The sequence below is a fragment of the Macaca fascicularis genome, chromosome 10 (genome assembly GCF_037993035.2).
Source record: "Macaca fascicularis isolate 582-1 chromosome 10, T2T-MFA8v1.1".
In the NCBI taxonomy this organism is placed as follows: domain Eukaryota; kingdom Metazoa; phylum Chordata; class Mammalia; order Primates; family Cercopithecidae; genus Macaca; species Macaca fascicularis.
The window spans coordinates 106,750,031-106,762,957 of record NC_088384.1 but is presented as its reverse complement, the minus strand read 5'-3'; the positions used below and the strand labels follow the sequence as shown (position 1 = coordinate 106,762,957).

The window sequence follows — 12,927 nt, the reverse complement described above, 5'->3', positions numbered from 1 at the left end:
CCTCTTGTGATATGAACTTCATCATTGTAGGGAGCTGACCTTGGGGTCATGTGCTCACCACGCCAAGACCTTCACATGCGTTATGCTGATTAGTATTCACAGAATAGCCCTGGGAGGCAGGTGGAGTTATTCCCTCTGATCAGATGCTGCACTGGGGACTTGGAGAGGTGGAGTCGCACTGCCTGACCCTGGCTCTTAGCCACTGTGCCATACTCCACGGGCTGGCAGACACTGTGAAGCAGAACAGAACAGGGTATGTGAGTCACCTGACAATCATTAAGCACGTTGTAGCGAGCAGTAGGTCTGGGTAAGGTGATGGGAGGCAGCATGCGGGAGTCCCAGCCTCAGGTCACTTGCTGAAGGACAGAGGTGCACTGGAGAAAATGTGGCCTCGGAGACAGAATCACGTCAGTGAATACCTGTGTGACTCACTCAGTTGAGCTCAGGGCCTACAAACAGGTACAGTCAGCAGTTTGAAAACTTTTTTTTTTTTTTTTTTTTTTGAGATAGTCTCTCTCTGTCACCCGGGCTGGAGTACAGTGGTGAGATCTTGGACCACTGCAACCTCCACCTCCCCGGTTCAAGTGATTCTCCTGGCCTCAGTCTGCAGAGTAACTGGGACTACAGGCATGCGCTATGACACCTGGGTAATTTTTATATTTTTGGTAGAGACGAGGTTTCACCATGTTGGCCAGGCTGGTCTCGAACTCCTGACCTCAAGTGATCCGCCCGCCTCGGCCTCCCAAAGTGTTGGGATTACAGGCGTGAGCCACTGTGTCCGGCCTGAAAACTTCTTGTCTAGCACAAACTCCCATTGTACACGTGAGAAAGCTGAGGCTCGGAAAGAATTGACTTGCCCCTTGTCACCATGGCCAGAGAGTGGTGGGATCAGGACTGGGATCCTCCCTGGGGTCCTGGTCCAGTGGATACCCCTGTGGGTCCAGAGAGAAGGTATGAACTGTGATGGAAGGGCAGTGGCGGGCCACCTGAGAGGAGGGTCCTGGGTGGGCAGAGGCATCCGGGCACACCAGATGGAGAAATAGCTTAGAGCACTGTGTCTTGCTGTCTGCAACAACTCCCCAGGGGAGGGATGACAGCGGTCACGGCTGCACCTGTGAAGTCCACCACCTGGGCTCCAACCTAGCCCTGCCACTCTCCAGCCAGTGGCTCTGGGTGAGTCATGTCACCTGCCTGAACCTCCTGGACCTCAGCACCTTCCTCTCAAGGGACATTATCCCACAGCCCATTGCCTGGCCCTTAGTGCCCAATTTCACCAATATGACCAATTATGACTGCTTATTTATTTCCATTTGGAAATTTACTTTTTTTTTTTACTTTTTTTTTTTTTTTGAGATGGAGTCTCACTCTGTTGCCCAGGCTGGAATACAGTGGCGCAATCTCGGCTCGCTGCAAGGTCCGCCTCCCGGGTTCACACCATTCTCCTGCCTCAGCCTCCCGAGTAGCTGGGAATACAGGCTCATGCCCAGCTAATTTTTTTGTATTTTTAGTAGAGACGGGGTTTCACCATGTTAGCCAGGATGGTCTGCATCTCCTGACCTCCTGATCTGCCCGCCTGGGCCTCCCAAAGTGCTGGGATTACAGGTGTGAGCCACCGCGCCCGGCTGGAAATTTACTTTTAATTCCTTTTGGCTTTCCCCTTCTCTGAGGGCTCCTTCTTTAGAGGGTCCTGCCCTGGATGAAGACAAAAGCAGATACTCCCAGGTAGTCTGGGACACACCCACGCCTCCCATGGGTCTGGAAGTGGCTGGAGGAAGAGTGAGTCTGTGGCTGATCCTTTTCCTCATCAGGAGTCAGCTCCTTGGAGCCTCCAGGGATGTCTGAAGCGGCTGCTGATTGCGGAACCAGCTGGAAGGGAAATTAGAGGGCAGATGTGGCCACAACGGAGGCTGCAGCAGTCAGAGCTTCCCCGCAGTGTAGTGGGACAGGTGCCACGCCTGGAGCCCCTCAGCCCCATGTTCAGATCCCAGCGTCGTCACTGCCTGCCTGTCGAGTGGATGTGATTCCTCCCATGGTCGGCTGAACTGGCTATGAACAGCAGCTGTCCCATGCGGGAGCCCAGGGGAAATGGAAAACATCTCCGCCCCAGGCCAGCTTCCCCTTCTCTCCCAGGCCCCGACCTGCCCTTTAGACTCAGGAGTCCCTGCTTCACCCTTTGTCCGGAACCTTCAAGAGACATCACAACTCTGATAACAGCAGTTCCAAGGCTGAGAAGGGGGGTTGTCGTGGGGACAGAGTGTTCCTGCAGCTAAGCCTTAGCCTCTTTGCCTCTCCTCAGAATGCTTCAGCCCAGGAAAGGGGAACTTGTCACTTGGGACTTACAGGGACACTGTTTTGAATGTAAACTCTCCCAAAGAGCCTCTGCCTGCTTTAGGGAGGAATGTTTGTTTGGGTTCTATGAATCAGAAACCTACTCTACCAATTTCAGGTTTAAAAAGGATGGGTCACGAGGCTATGGAGATGTTTCTCTTGGTTATTAAAAATATGTTAGGCTGGGTGCAGTGGTACATGCCTGTAATCCCAGCACTTTGGGAGGTAAAGACAGGAGGATTGCTTGAGCCCAGGAGTTGAAGACTGGCCTGGGCAACATAGTGAGACTGTGTCCCTACAAACCTACAATTTTTTTTTTTTTTTAGACGGTCTCGTTCTGTTGCCCAGGCTGGAGTGCAGTGGCATGATTTTTGCTCACTGCAACCTCTGCCTCCCGCGTTCAAGCGATTCTCCTGCCTCAGCCTCCCAAATAGCTGGGATTATATGCATGCACCACCACGCCTGGCTAATTTTTGTATTTTCAGTAGAGACGGGTTTTCACCATGTTGGTCAGGTTGGTCTCGTACTCCTGACCTCAAGTGATCCACTCACCTCGGCCTCCCAAAGTGCTGGAATTACAGGCATGAGACACGGCAGCCGGCCTCTACAAAATTTTGTTTTTTAAATTAGCCAGGTGTGGTGCTTCCTGTAGTTCCAGCCACTTGGAGGGCATAAGTGGGGGGTGCTGAGGTGGGAGGATCCCTTGAGCCCAGGAGGTCGAGGCTACAGTGAGCTGTGTTTGTGCCACTGCACTCCAGCCTGGGTGACAGAGCAAGACCCTATCTCAAAAAAAAAAAAAAAAAGTTAAATCCCAGAAAACCCAATGACACTAATTTAAAGGAAGATTTGTTGGTTCATGTAACAGAAAGTTCAGGGGTAGTGCTGTGATTTGGATAGGGGTTGTCTGTCTCCAGCAAAACTCATGTTGCAATTTGATCCCCAGTGTGGCAGTGATGGGAGTTAGGGCCTAGTGGGAGGTGTTTGGGCTATGGAGGTGAATTCCTCATGAATGGCTTGGAAGTGCCACCCTCTCGCTGGTGAGTGAGTTCTTGCTGTCATTCTCGTGAGACTGAATTGGTTCTCCATCTAACCCATTGCTGTGAGAGTGGGTTATTATAAAGCCATGATGACCTTCAGGTTTTCCCCTGTTTTGCAGTCTCCCTTCTGTTTTCCCTTTTCCTGAATGTGGTGATGCAACGTGTAAGCCCTTGCCAGAAGTCAGGGCCATCCCTTTAAATGTCTCAGCCTGCAGAATTATAAAATGAAATAAGCCTCTTTTCTTTATGCATTACCCAGTCACAGGTATTCTTTTATAGCAACACAAAACAGACTAAGACAAGTAGAGTGGGTTTCAGGTGAAGCTTGATCCAGCCACTTAGCTCTATCACTGGGATCCAGAATCCCACAGCACCCGCTCCTCTTTCTATATGGATGTACTCCCAGAATGACCACCCCACATCCAGGTATCCATGACCTTTTAACTCAAGTAGCTGAACCAGCAGGAACATCCTGTGTCTCTTGATCCACATTTCTGAGGGAGGGAATCCAGTACCCAGGCTCATCCTTTTAGGGCATGCGTCTGAAGTCATGTTTGTGGCCAGTGAGTGAATGGTCTCTCCCGGGTCCGGTGTCCGTAGCTTGCTCAGTCATCAGTGGCCAGACCATGTGGGTCACATGCCTCCTCCACCTCCTTAGAGACAGGGTGTCTGAGAAGGGGTCACAAATAGGTCAGTCACCCCAATACCTCCCCAGAGAAGTCAGGACTCAGCTGGTGAGTCTCTAAGGACCCCGTAACTCCTCCCTGGCCTGGAAACCACCCAAAGAGGCCTATTTTGGTCTTAATTTGTAATTTTGGGAGAATTTTAAGTTTGGTTCTGGTTAGAATTTTTTTTTTTTTTTTTTTTTGAGACAGAGTTTTGCTCTTGTCACCTAGGCTGGAATGCAATGGTGCAATCTCGGCTCACTGCAACCTCTGCTCCCATCCGCCTCCCAGGTTCAAGCGATTCTCCTGCCTCAGCCTCCCGAGTAGCTGGGATTACAGGTGCCTGCCACCATGTCCGGCTAATTTTTGTATTTTTAGTAGAGACGGGGTTTTGCCATGTTAGCCAGGCTGGTCCTGAGCTCCTGACCTCAGGTGATCCACCCCCGTCAGCCTCCCAAAGTGCTGGGATTACAGTCGTGAGCCACCACACCCGGCCCTGGTTAGAATTTTTATGCCTGGGTATTTCCTGATGTTTTGTTTCTGGTTCATTCAGGAGGAGAAATTCAGACTTCGGTTCAGGAAATGGTTTTAATCACTGTCCCCAAGAAATCAGCCAACAAGTACACGTGTCCACCATGAGGTGGAAAACCCAGAATCATTTTCAGATGGCTGTTAACCAGCGGCAGGATGGCTGCTGCAAGCAAACGCTGTATTATTATTTTTTAAATTTCATACCAGGAAAAGGGTTTTATCTTCAAAACAATGTATCCACGTCACTAATCGGTCTGGAAGAACTTGTTTGGCCAAATTTAGAACCCACAATAAGGTCAGAGAGAATAAATTTAGAACTGAACTCTGAGCTCTCAGGGCCAGCAGTTCCGTTTGGCACTGTGTACTTGCTAACTCCATCTGCCACCTTGAGCTTGATTGTATTTCCCCTTTACCTCCCAGGTCCACCAGAATTTGCAGGATAACGTAGCCTTGGAGAGTAAGACCTGGCATCTAAACCTATCTTCACCATTTAGAAGCTGTGTGCCTCTAGAAACGTGTTTCACCTCTCTGAGCCTTAGTTTCATCATCTTTTAAAGAAGGATGGAGGTAATAATAACATCTTATAAAATAGCACATTGCAAAGATTGATTAGAATTTTTTTTTTTTTTCTTCTTGAGACAGAATCTTGCTCTGTTTCCCAGGCTGCAGTGCAGTGGGGCAGTTACAGCCCACTGTAACGTTGATCTCCTGAGTCTAATCAATCCTCCCACCTCAGCCTCCTGAGTAGTAGGCATGTGCCACCACACCTGGCTAATTTAAAAAAATTTTATTTTGTAGAGATAGGATCTCACTCTGTTGTCCAGGCTGGTCTTGAACTCCTGGGCTCAAGTGATCCTCCCAGCTTGGTCTCTCAAAGTGCTGGGATTACAGGTGTGAGCCACCTCTCCCAGTTCAACCATTCTGATTTCTGTCTCTGAATTTGAGTACTCTAGGAACCTCATATAAAAGGAATCGTACAATACTTGTCCTTGTGTAATGGGCACGTTGTCTTAGCATAATGTCTTCATGGTTCATCCATGTTGTCACATGGGTCAAAATTTTCTTCCTTTTTAAGGCTGAATAATATCTCCTTGCCTATATACACACCACATTTTGTTTATCTATTCATTTGTCAGTGGACATTTGGGTCTCTTGCACCTTTTGGCTATGATGGATAATATGGCTGTGAATATAGATGTACAAATATTTGTTAGAGTCCCTGCTTTTGCTTCTTTTGGGTATATACACAGAAGTTTGATTAAGACATTTTATGGAGGCTGGGTGTGGTGTCTTACACCTATAATCCCAGTACTTTGGGAGGCCGAGGTAGGAGGATCACTTGAGCCCAGGAGTTTGAGACCAGCCTGGGCAACAAACTGAGGCCCTGTTACTACAAAAAAAAAAATTCGCCAGGCATGGTGGTGCACCTGTAGTCCTAGCTACTTAAAAGGGAGGCTGATGCAGAAGGATCCCTTGAGCCCAAGAGTTCAAGGTTGTAATGAAGTATGATCGCACCACTGCACTCCAGCCTGGGTAACAGGTAAGACCCTGTCTCTCTCTAAAAAATGAAAAAGATATTTACCCTATGTTTGGCATATAGTAAACGCTTAACACATTGTAGCCAATAAAACCAGTATACTGGGTGAAATTTTTAAAGTGCAGATTTAAGAATGAGATGTCATTTTTGCCTGTCAAATTAACAATAACTAAAAGGTAATAATCCTCAATGCAGCTGGGATGTGGTAAGATGGGTCTCTCTCTCTCTCTCTTTTTTTTTTTTTGAGATAGAGTCTCACTCTGTTGCCCAGGCTAGAGTGCAGCAGTGTGATCTCGGCTCACTGCAACCACCACCTCCTGGGTTCAAGCAATTCTCCTGCCTCAGCCTCCCGAGTAGCTGGGATTACAGGCATGTGCCACCATGCCTGGCTAATTTTTGTATTTTTAGTAGAGATGAGGTTTTGCCATGTTGGCCAGGCTAGTCTCGAACTCCTGACCTCAAGTGATCCGCCTGCCCAGGCCTCCTAAAGTGCTGGGATTATAGGCGTGAACCACCACGCCTGGCCTCTTTCTTTGTGTGTGTGGAGAGATGGGGTCTCACTATGTTGCCAGGGCTGGTCTTGAACTCCTGGGCTCAAGCGATCCTCCAACCTTGGCCTCCCAAAGTGTTGGGACTATAGGTATGAGCCACCTCGCTTGGCCATAGGGTTCTCTCATACACATCTGTAGCTAATCTTTCTAGAAAGCAACTTGCAGTGCTAAATATGGTATATCAAGGCTCTTGGAAGTGATCATACTATTTGATCAATCATTTAACTTCTGAGAATTCATCCCAAAGACAGAGCCTCAAACATAGACCAAGATTTGGGTCTAGAGATGTTTATCACAGCAATCTTTATAATATTGTGGAAGCAACCTCTATTTCCATCCATAGGAAACGGTTTAAAAACTAATGTATGGACTATTTTGCAGTCATTAGAAATGCTTGGCTGGGCACAGTGGCTCATGCCTGTAATCCCAGCACTTTGAGAGGCCAAGGCGGGCGGATCACACGAGGTCAGGAGATCGAGACCATCCTGGCTAACATGGTGAAACCCCGTCTCTACTAAAAAATAGAAAAAATTAACCAGGTTTGCTGGTGGACGCCTGTAGTCCCAGCTACTTGGGGGGCTGAGGCAGGAGAATGGTGTGAACCCGGGAGGCGGAGCTTGCAGTGAGCTGAGATCACGCTACTGCACTCCAGCCTGGGCAACAGAGCGAGATTCCGTCTCAAAAAAAAAGAAATGCTTATGAGTTGACTGGGCGCGGTGGCTCACACCTTGTAATCCCAGCACTTTGGAAGGCCAAGGTGGGTGGATCACGAGGTCAGGAGTTTGAGACCAGCCTGACCAATGTGGTGAAACCGCGTCTCTACTAAAAGTACAAAAATTAGCCGGGTGTGGTGGCGGATGCCTGTAATCCCAGCTACTCAGGAGGCTGAGGCAGGAGGATCATTTGAACATAGACAGGAGTTTGAGGCCCGCCTGGGCAACACAGCAAGACTCTGCCTCTAAAATGAGGCAATGAAACAGGAAACTGTATATACTATATTGTTTTATGAAAAAGAGATAAATATTGTATATATTTCTCCTATAAAATAGGTACTGTTTGCATTTACTATTGCTGAACCTTCACTAAGCTCTATATATACTTTCTCTTGTTTACTCCTCCCAACAATCAAAGAGGTAGGTACTATTGTTACACCATTTTACAGATGAGGAAACAGAGGTTCCAAGTGGTAACATGAGTCTCAGGGTTACACAGCCAGCAAATAGCAGAGCTAGGATTCAAACCCAGGCCCTTCAACTCCAAAGAGTATGAAAGAAGGGGACAGCCTGGCCAACATGGTGAAATCCTGTCTCTACTAAAAATACAAAAATTAGCCGGGCATGGTGATGTGGGCCTATAGTCCCAGCTGCTCAGGAGGCTGAGGCAGGAGAATCGCTTGAACCCAGGAGGCAGAGGTTGCAGTGAGCCGAGATCACACTACTGCACTCCAGCCTGGGCAACAGTGAGACTCCGTCTCAAAAAGGAAAGAACAATTCTGCAGTCAACCCTAACCTAACCATAGGAGTGATTTTTACTTTCTTCTTCATAGTTGTCTGTATTTTTTTCCCAAACTGGGAGGAGGTAGAGGGAGCAATTTACTAGATAAAAAGGGAAAGAAAGAAAGAATTGCTATTTTCAAGCAGGCATCTTTGAAGATAAAACATGAAGGTCTCGTGCCTCATGCCACGAACTCAGTTCGTGTTCATCTTTTTTCTGGTTAAAGAAGAGCAGAGTGTCCTGGCTGAGTCTTTTGGCTGATTACTTAATAATGGGAGGGTGTGCTGTGGACACACACACACACACACACACACACACACACACACACACACAGCCCACGCCAACCGAGACAGGAGGGAGACAAAACCCAGCAGTAGCCAAAACTCTGCTAGATCGATGCAGACTGTTACAGGCGCAGCTTTCCAAAAAGCAGAGCTCAGTGAAATAAATATTTTTCCTGTGAGAAGAGGCTTAAGTCGGCGATCTTAACAACCCCCCAATTCATTCCAGATCCACTCAGAGCAGCTGGCGTCAGCGGGCCCATCTTGATACACTTAGGTTTGCTTGCTAACTGCAATGAGCCCGTGTGTCTGGCTGCTTTCACCCACTGGGCAGTGTGCCCTGGGGCACTGGGCAGGGGGGCAAGGAGGAGTTTGTCCCTGGGGAACCCTCTTCCCACTCCCTCAGCTCCCCACAACTTCTGGGGGTTTCTCACTTTTTTTCCCCTGTAAAACCACTATTTAATCTAAACTGGAGGCCTGAGAACTCAACCTCTTCTTGGCAAAAGGCTCCATTCTCTTAGTCCTGGAGACAATATGCAGGAAGAATGTACAGTCAGGGACTCAGGAAACATACAAATGGAAAGTCTGGGTTACCTCAAAAAGCGGGAGCTTCACTACCCAGGGAGAAATTCATTGATTGGTTCATTTACAATGGTTGGCTGGGTGCAGTGGCTCATGCCCATAATCCCAGCACTTTAGGGGGCCGAGTTGGGCGAATGGATGGCTTGAGGCCAGGATTTTGAGACCTGACTTGGCAACACAGCGAAACCCCATCTCTACTAAAAATCCAAAAAGTAGCTGGTGTGGTGGTGCATGCCTGTAGTCCCAGCTACTCGGGGAGTTGAGGTGGGAGAATCACCTGAGTTTGGGAAGTTGAGGCTGCAGTGAGTGGTGCTGGCGCCATTGCATACCAACCTAGGGGAAAGATTGAGATGCTGTCTCAAAACAAACAAACAAAAACTGCCAAACATGCAAAAACAAAGCAATGTTTAATTGAATCACCTCCTAAGTGTAAGATGTGGAACAAAGCTGATATAAGAGAGGACAAAGCCACTGGAGATACAGATTCATTCATTCATCTATCCCTCCATTCATTCGTTCATGGAAATTTGCTGAGTGCCCCCTATATGTTAGGTCGTCTCCTCCTAGTGCTGAGGACTTAGTAGTGAACCACGCAGACAAAAACCCTGCCTCCTGGGTGGGTCATGAGGTCAGGAGTTCGAGACCAGCTTGGCCAACAGAGTGAAACCCCGTCTCTACTAAAAATACAAAAATTAGCCGGGCGTGATGGCGGGCACCTGTAGTCCCAGCTACTTGGGAAGCTGAGGCAGGAGAATCAATTGAACCCGGGAGATGGAGGTTGCAGTGAGCCGAGATCGCGCCACTGTACCCCAGCCTGGGCGACAAGAGCAAAATTTCATCTAAAAAGAGAAAAAACTGTGCTTCCTAGTACTTGCCTCCTAGCACTTCTAGTTGGGATGACAGACATCAGACAAGGACAAGGTAATGTATGGAATGTCAGATGGTATTAAACGCTAAAGAGAAAAATAAAGCAGGAAAAGGGAATTGGGAGATAGGGGGCTCGGTGGTCACACTTACAGATGAGGGGCCAGGAAAGGCTTCATGAGAGGGTATATTGAAGTCACAACCTGCAGGAGATGAGGGGAGCGCATTAAATAACAGTGACCCCTGGATCACGCAAGTCCCTTTTCAATGATCTTTCAGTGCTGATTATGCCAATGAGAAATACCCCAGGCGGGTGGATTGCTTGACTCTAGGAGTTTGAGACCAGTCTGGGCAACATGGCAAAACCCTGTCTCTACAAAAAAAATACAAAAAGTAGCCGAGTGTGGTGGTGCATGCCTGTAGTCCCACCTACTTGGGAGGCTGAGGTGGGAGAATTGCTTAAACCCGGGAGGCAGATGTTTCAGTGAGCCAAGATGGCATCACTGCACTCTAGCCTGGACAACAGAGGGAGACCCCGTCTCAAAAAAAAAAAAAAAAAAAAAAAAAAGCCAAGTGTGGTGGCATATGCCTGTAATCCCAGGAGGCTGAGGCAGGAAAATTGCTTGAACCCAGGAGGCAGAGGTTGCAGTGAGCCAAGATCGTGCCACTGCACTCCAGCCTGAGTAATAGAGGGAGACTGTCTCAAAAAAAAAAAAAAATGTATAGAATTTAGTGGGGTTTTTTTTTTGTTTTGGTTTTGTTTTTTGGCATATTCACAAAGCTGTGCAACCATCACCACTAGCAGTTTTACCCCAAAAAGAAACCCCATACCTATTAGTAATGACTCGCATTCTCCCCTCCCCCAACTTCTGGCAATGACTGATCCACTTTCTGTCTGGATTTGCCTGCTCTGGACTTGGATGTCAGCGGAGCCATACCTTCCGTGGCCTGCTGTGTCTGCCTCTTTCACTTAGCGTACTGTTTTCAGGGTTCATCTGTCTCGCAGCCTGCATCAGGGCTTGGTCTCTTTTATATGGCCCTATCGTGTCCCTTTGTATGACTGTCCCACATTTTGTTTACCCACTCATCAGCTCATAAACATTTGAGCTGTTTTTACTTATTGGCTACTATGAATAACGATGCTCTGAATGTCTGTGTACAGGTTTTGCGTGGACATATGTTGACATTGCTCTTGGATGTATACTTAGGAGTGGAATTGCCGGGTCGTATTTACATGTAACCATTTGCTTAATTTCATACTTAACCATTTGAGGAACTGCCAAGCTGTTTTCCAAACCAGCTGTGTGCTCTTACTTGTCACCAGCAGTGTACCAGGGTTTTAGTTGCCCCACATCCTCTCCAGCGCTTGCTGTGGTCTGTCTTTTGGATGATGGCCACCCTAGTGTGTGTGTGTGTGTGTGTGTAGTGGTATCTCCCTGGGGATTTGACCTGCATGCCCAGTCGTCAGGACTTCGGTCAAGGCTGTGCTTATGGGTATAGAGAGGGCTCGGCGATTTCTTTTTTCTTTCCTTTTCTTTTCTTTATTTTATTTTATTTTTTAGACAGAATCTCTCTCTGTCACCCAGGCTGGAGTGCTGTGGTGCAATCTTGGCTCACTGCAACCTCCACCTCCCAGGCTCAAGCGATTCTCCTGTCTCAGTCTCCCGAGTAGCTAGGATTACAGGCGCCTGCCACCATGCCTGGCTAATTTGTGTATTTTCAGTAGGGATGGGGTTTCACCATGTTGGCCAGGCTGGTCTTGAACTCCTGGCCTCAAGTGATCCACCTGCCCCAGCCTCCCAAAGTGCTGGGATTATAGGTGTGAGCCACCGTGCCCAGCCTCGGTGATTTCTTGAGGGACAGTCAGTGGGGCCTCAGGGTTTGGAACCTGGGAGGATTTGGGAGTGGGATAGGCCTGGGGAGAGTACATGCCAGGGACAGAACTGGGAGACTGGACCCACCCTCTTCCTGGGCCCAGGGTCACCTCCTCCCTTAACAGTGTAAGGCCTTGGTCTCAGGCTTCATTTTAGACCAAGAGAAAGAGGTTCTACAGCAGAACTCTAAATACAAATCCTTCCTCAGGGAAGCCAATGCAAAGGGAATCTTGAGGAGGGAGCTCCACTCAGGCCTATGCCGGACTCCAAGGGGGAGTTCAAAGACATAAGGTTTTGTCTTTGCCCCGCCATATCCGCAAGAACATAACGCATGTACCATCTACTTTCCCCAAAGTTGTGATTTTCTGTTCAGGTTCCTGATTCCCTAATTGGCCTGTAGCTCCCAGAGCAGCAGATCTGGGCTCCTCCCTATCTTCTTTGGTGTGTGGGCAGTTCATTGAAGAACACTGGTGCATTGGTGTTAGTTCTCAGCTGGTTTCTAATATTTAACATATACAGTGTTTCTTGAGCTATTACTATGTGTCCTTACTACACATACCCTGCTCTGATGATTTCCGTGCATTTTATTTCCACTGCTCTTTCACAGAGGAGGAAACCGAGGATATAAGAGGTGAGCAAGGGAGTGTGGACAGCGTTCCACAGCCAGTGGATGGAATTGCCAAGATTTGAGCATCGTTCCGTCTGACTCCAGAGCCTTTGTCTCTAACCACTAGACTATACTGGGAGGGTAGATTGAGTAGGAGCCTTCCATTTTCAGGCTTCCTTGACAGAGGGTGTATTGGTTTTCTATGGCTGTGTAACAAATGATCCCAGACCTAGCAGCTTAAAACAATATCCGTGTATGAGCTCACAGCTGTGTTGGTCCAGAGTCTGCTCATCACAAGGCTGAAATGCAAGATGTTGGTCAGGTTGAGTTCTTGTCTGGAGGATCTGGGGACAAATCCCCTTCCAAGGTCATTCAGTTCCGTGGGGCCATAGGACTGAGGTCCCCATTTCCTTGCTAGCTGTCACTAGGGGGCTCCTTTCAGCTTCTAGAGGCCTCCCGTATTCCCCACCATGTGGCCACCTTCATCTCCAAAGCCTGCAATGGAAAATCTCTCTCACGCTGAATCCCTCTCATACTTTGGACCTCCTTGGCCAGTAAGAGCCAGTATTATAGGAG

At 48.2% G+C, this 12,927-nt stretch overlaps 1 protein-coding gene across 27 annotated transcripts in view; it reads left to right on the top strand.

The window, feature by feature from the left end:
* RIPOR3 (RIPOR family member 3) overlaps positions 1-12,927 on the top strand; it is a 104,172-nt gene that overhangs the window by 26,459 nt on the left and 64,786 nt on the right. For 18 of the 27 annotated variants that reach the window (XR_012419564.1, XR_012419559.1, XR_012419561.1 and 15 more), the window contains exon 2: positions 4,982-5,128. The exons of the other annotated variants lie outside the window; for them this stretch is intronic. Coding sequence is in view for 6 of the 18 variants with exons in the window: in XM_074005547.1 (XP_073861648.1) it covers positions 5,123-5,128 (6 nt within the window). In the remaining 12 variants the exon portion in view is untranslated. The remainder of the gene's footprint in view (positions 1-4,981; positions 5,129-12,927) is intronic. 27 annotated transcript variants of the gene reach the window in all.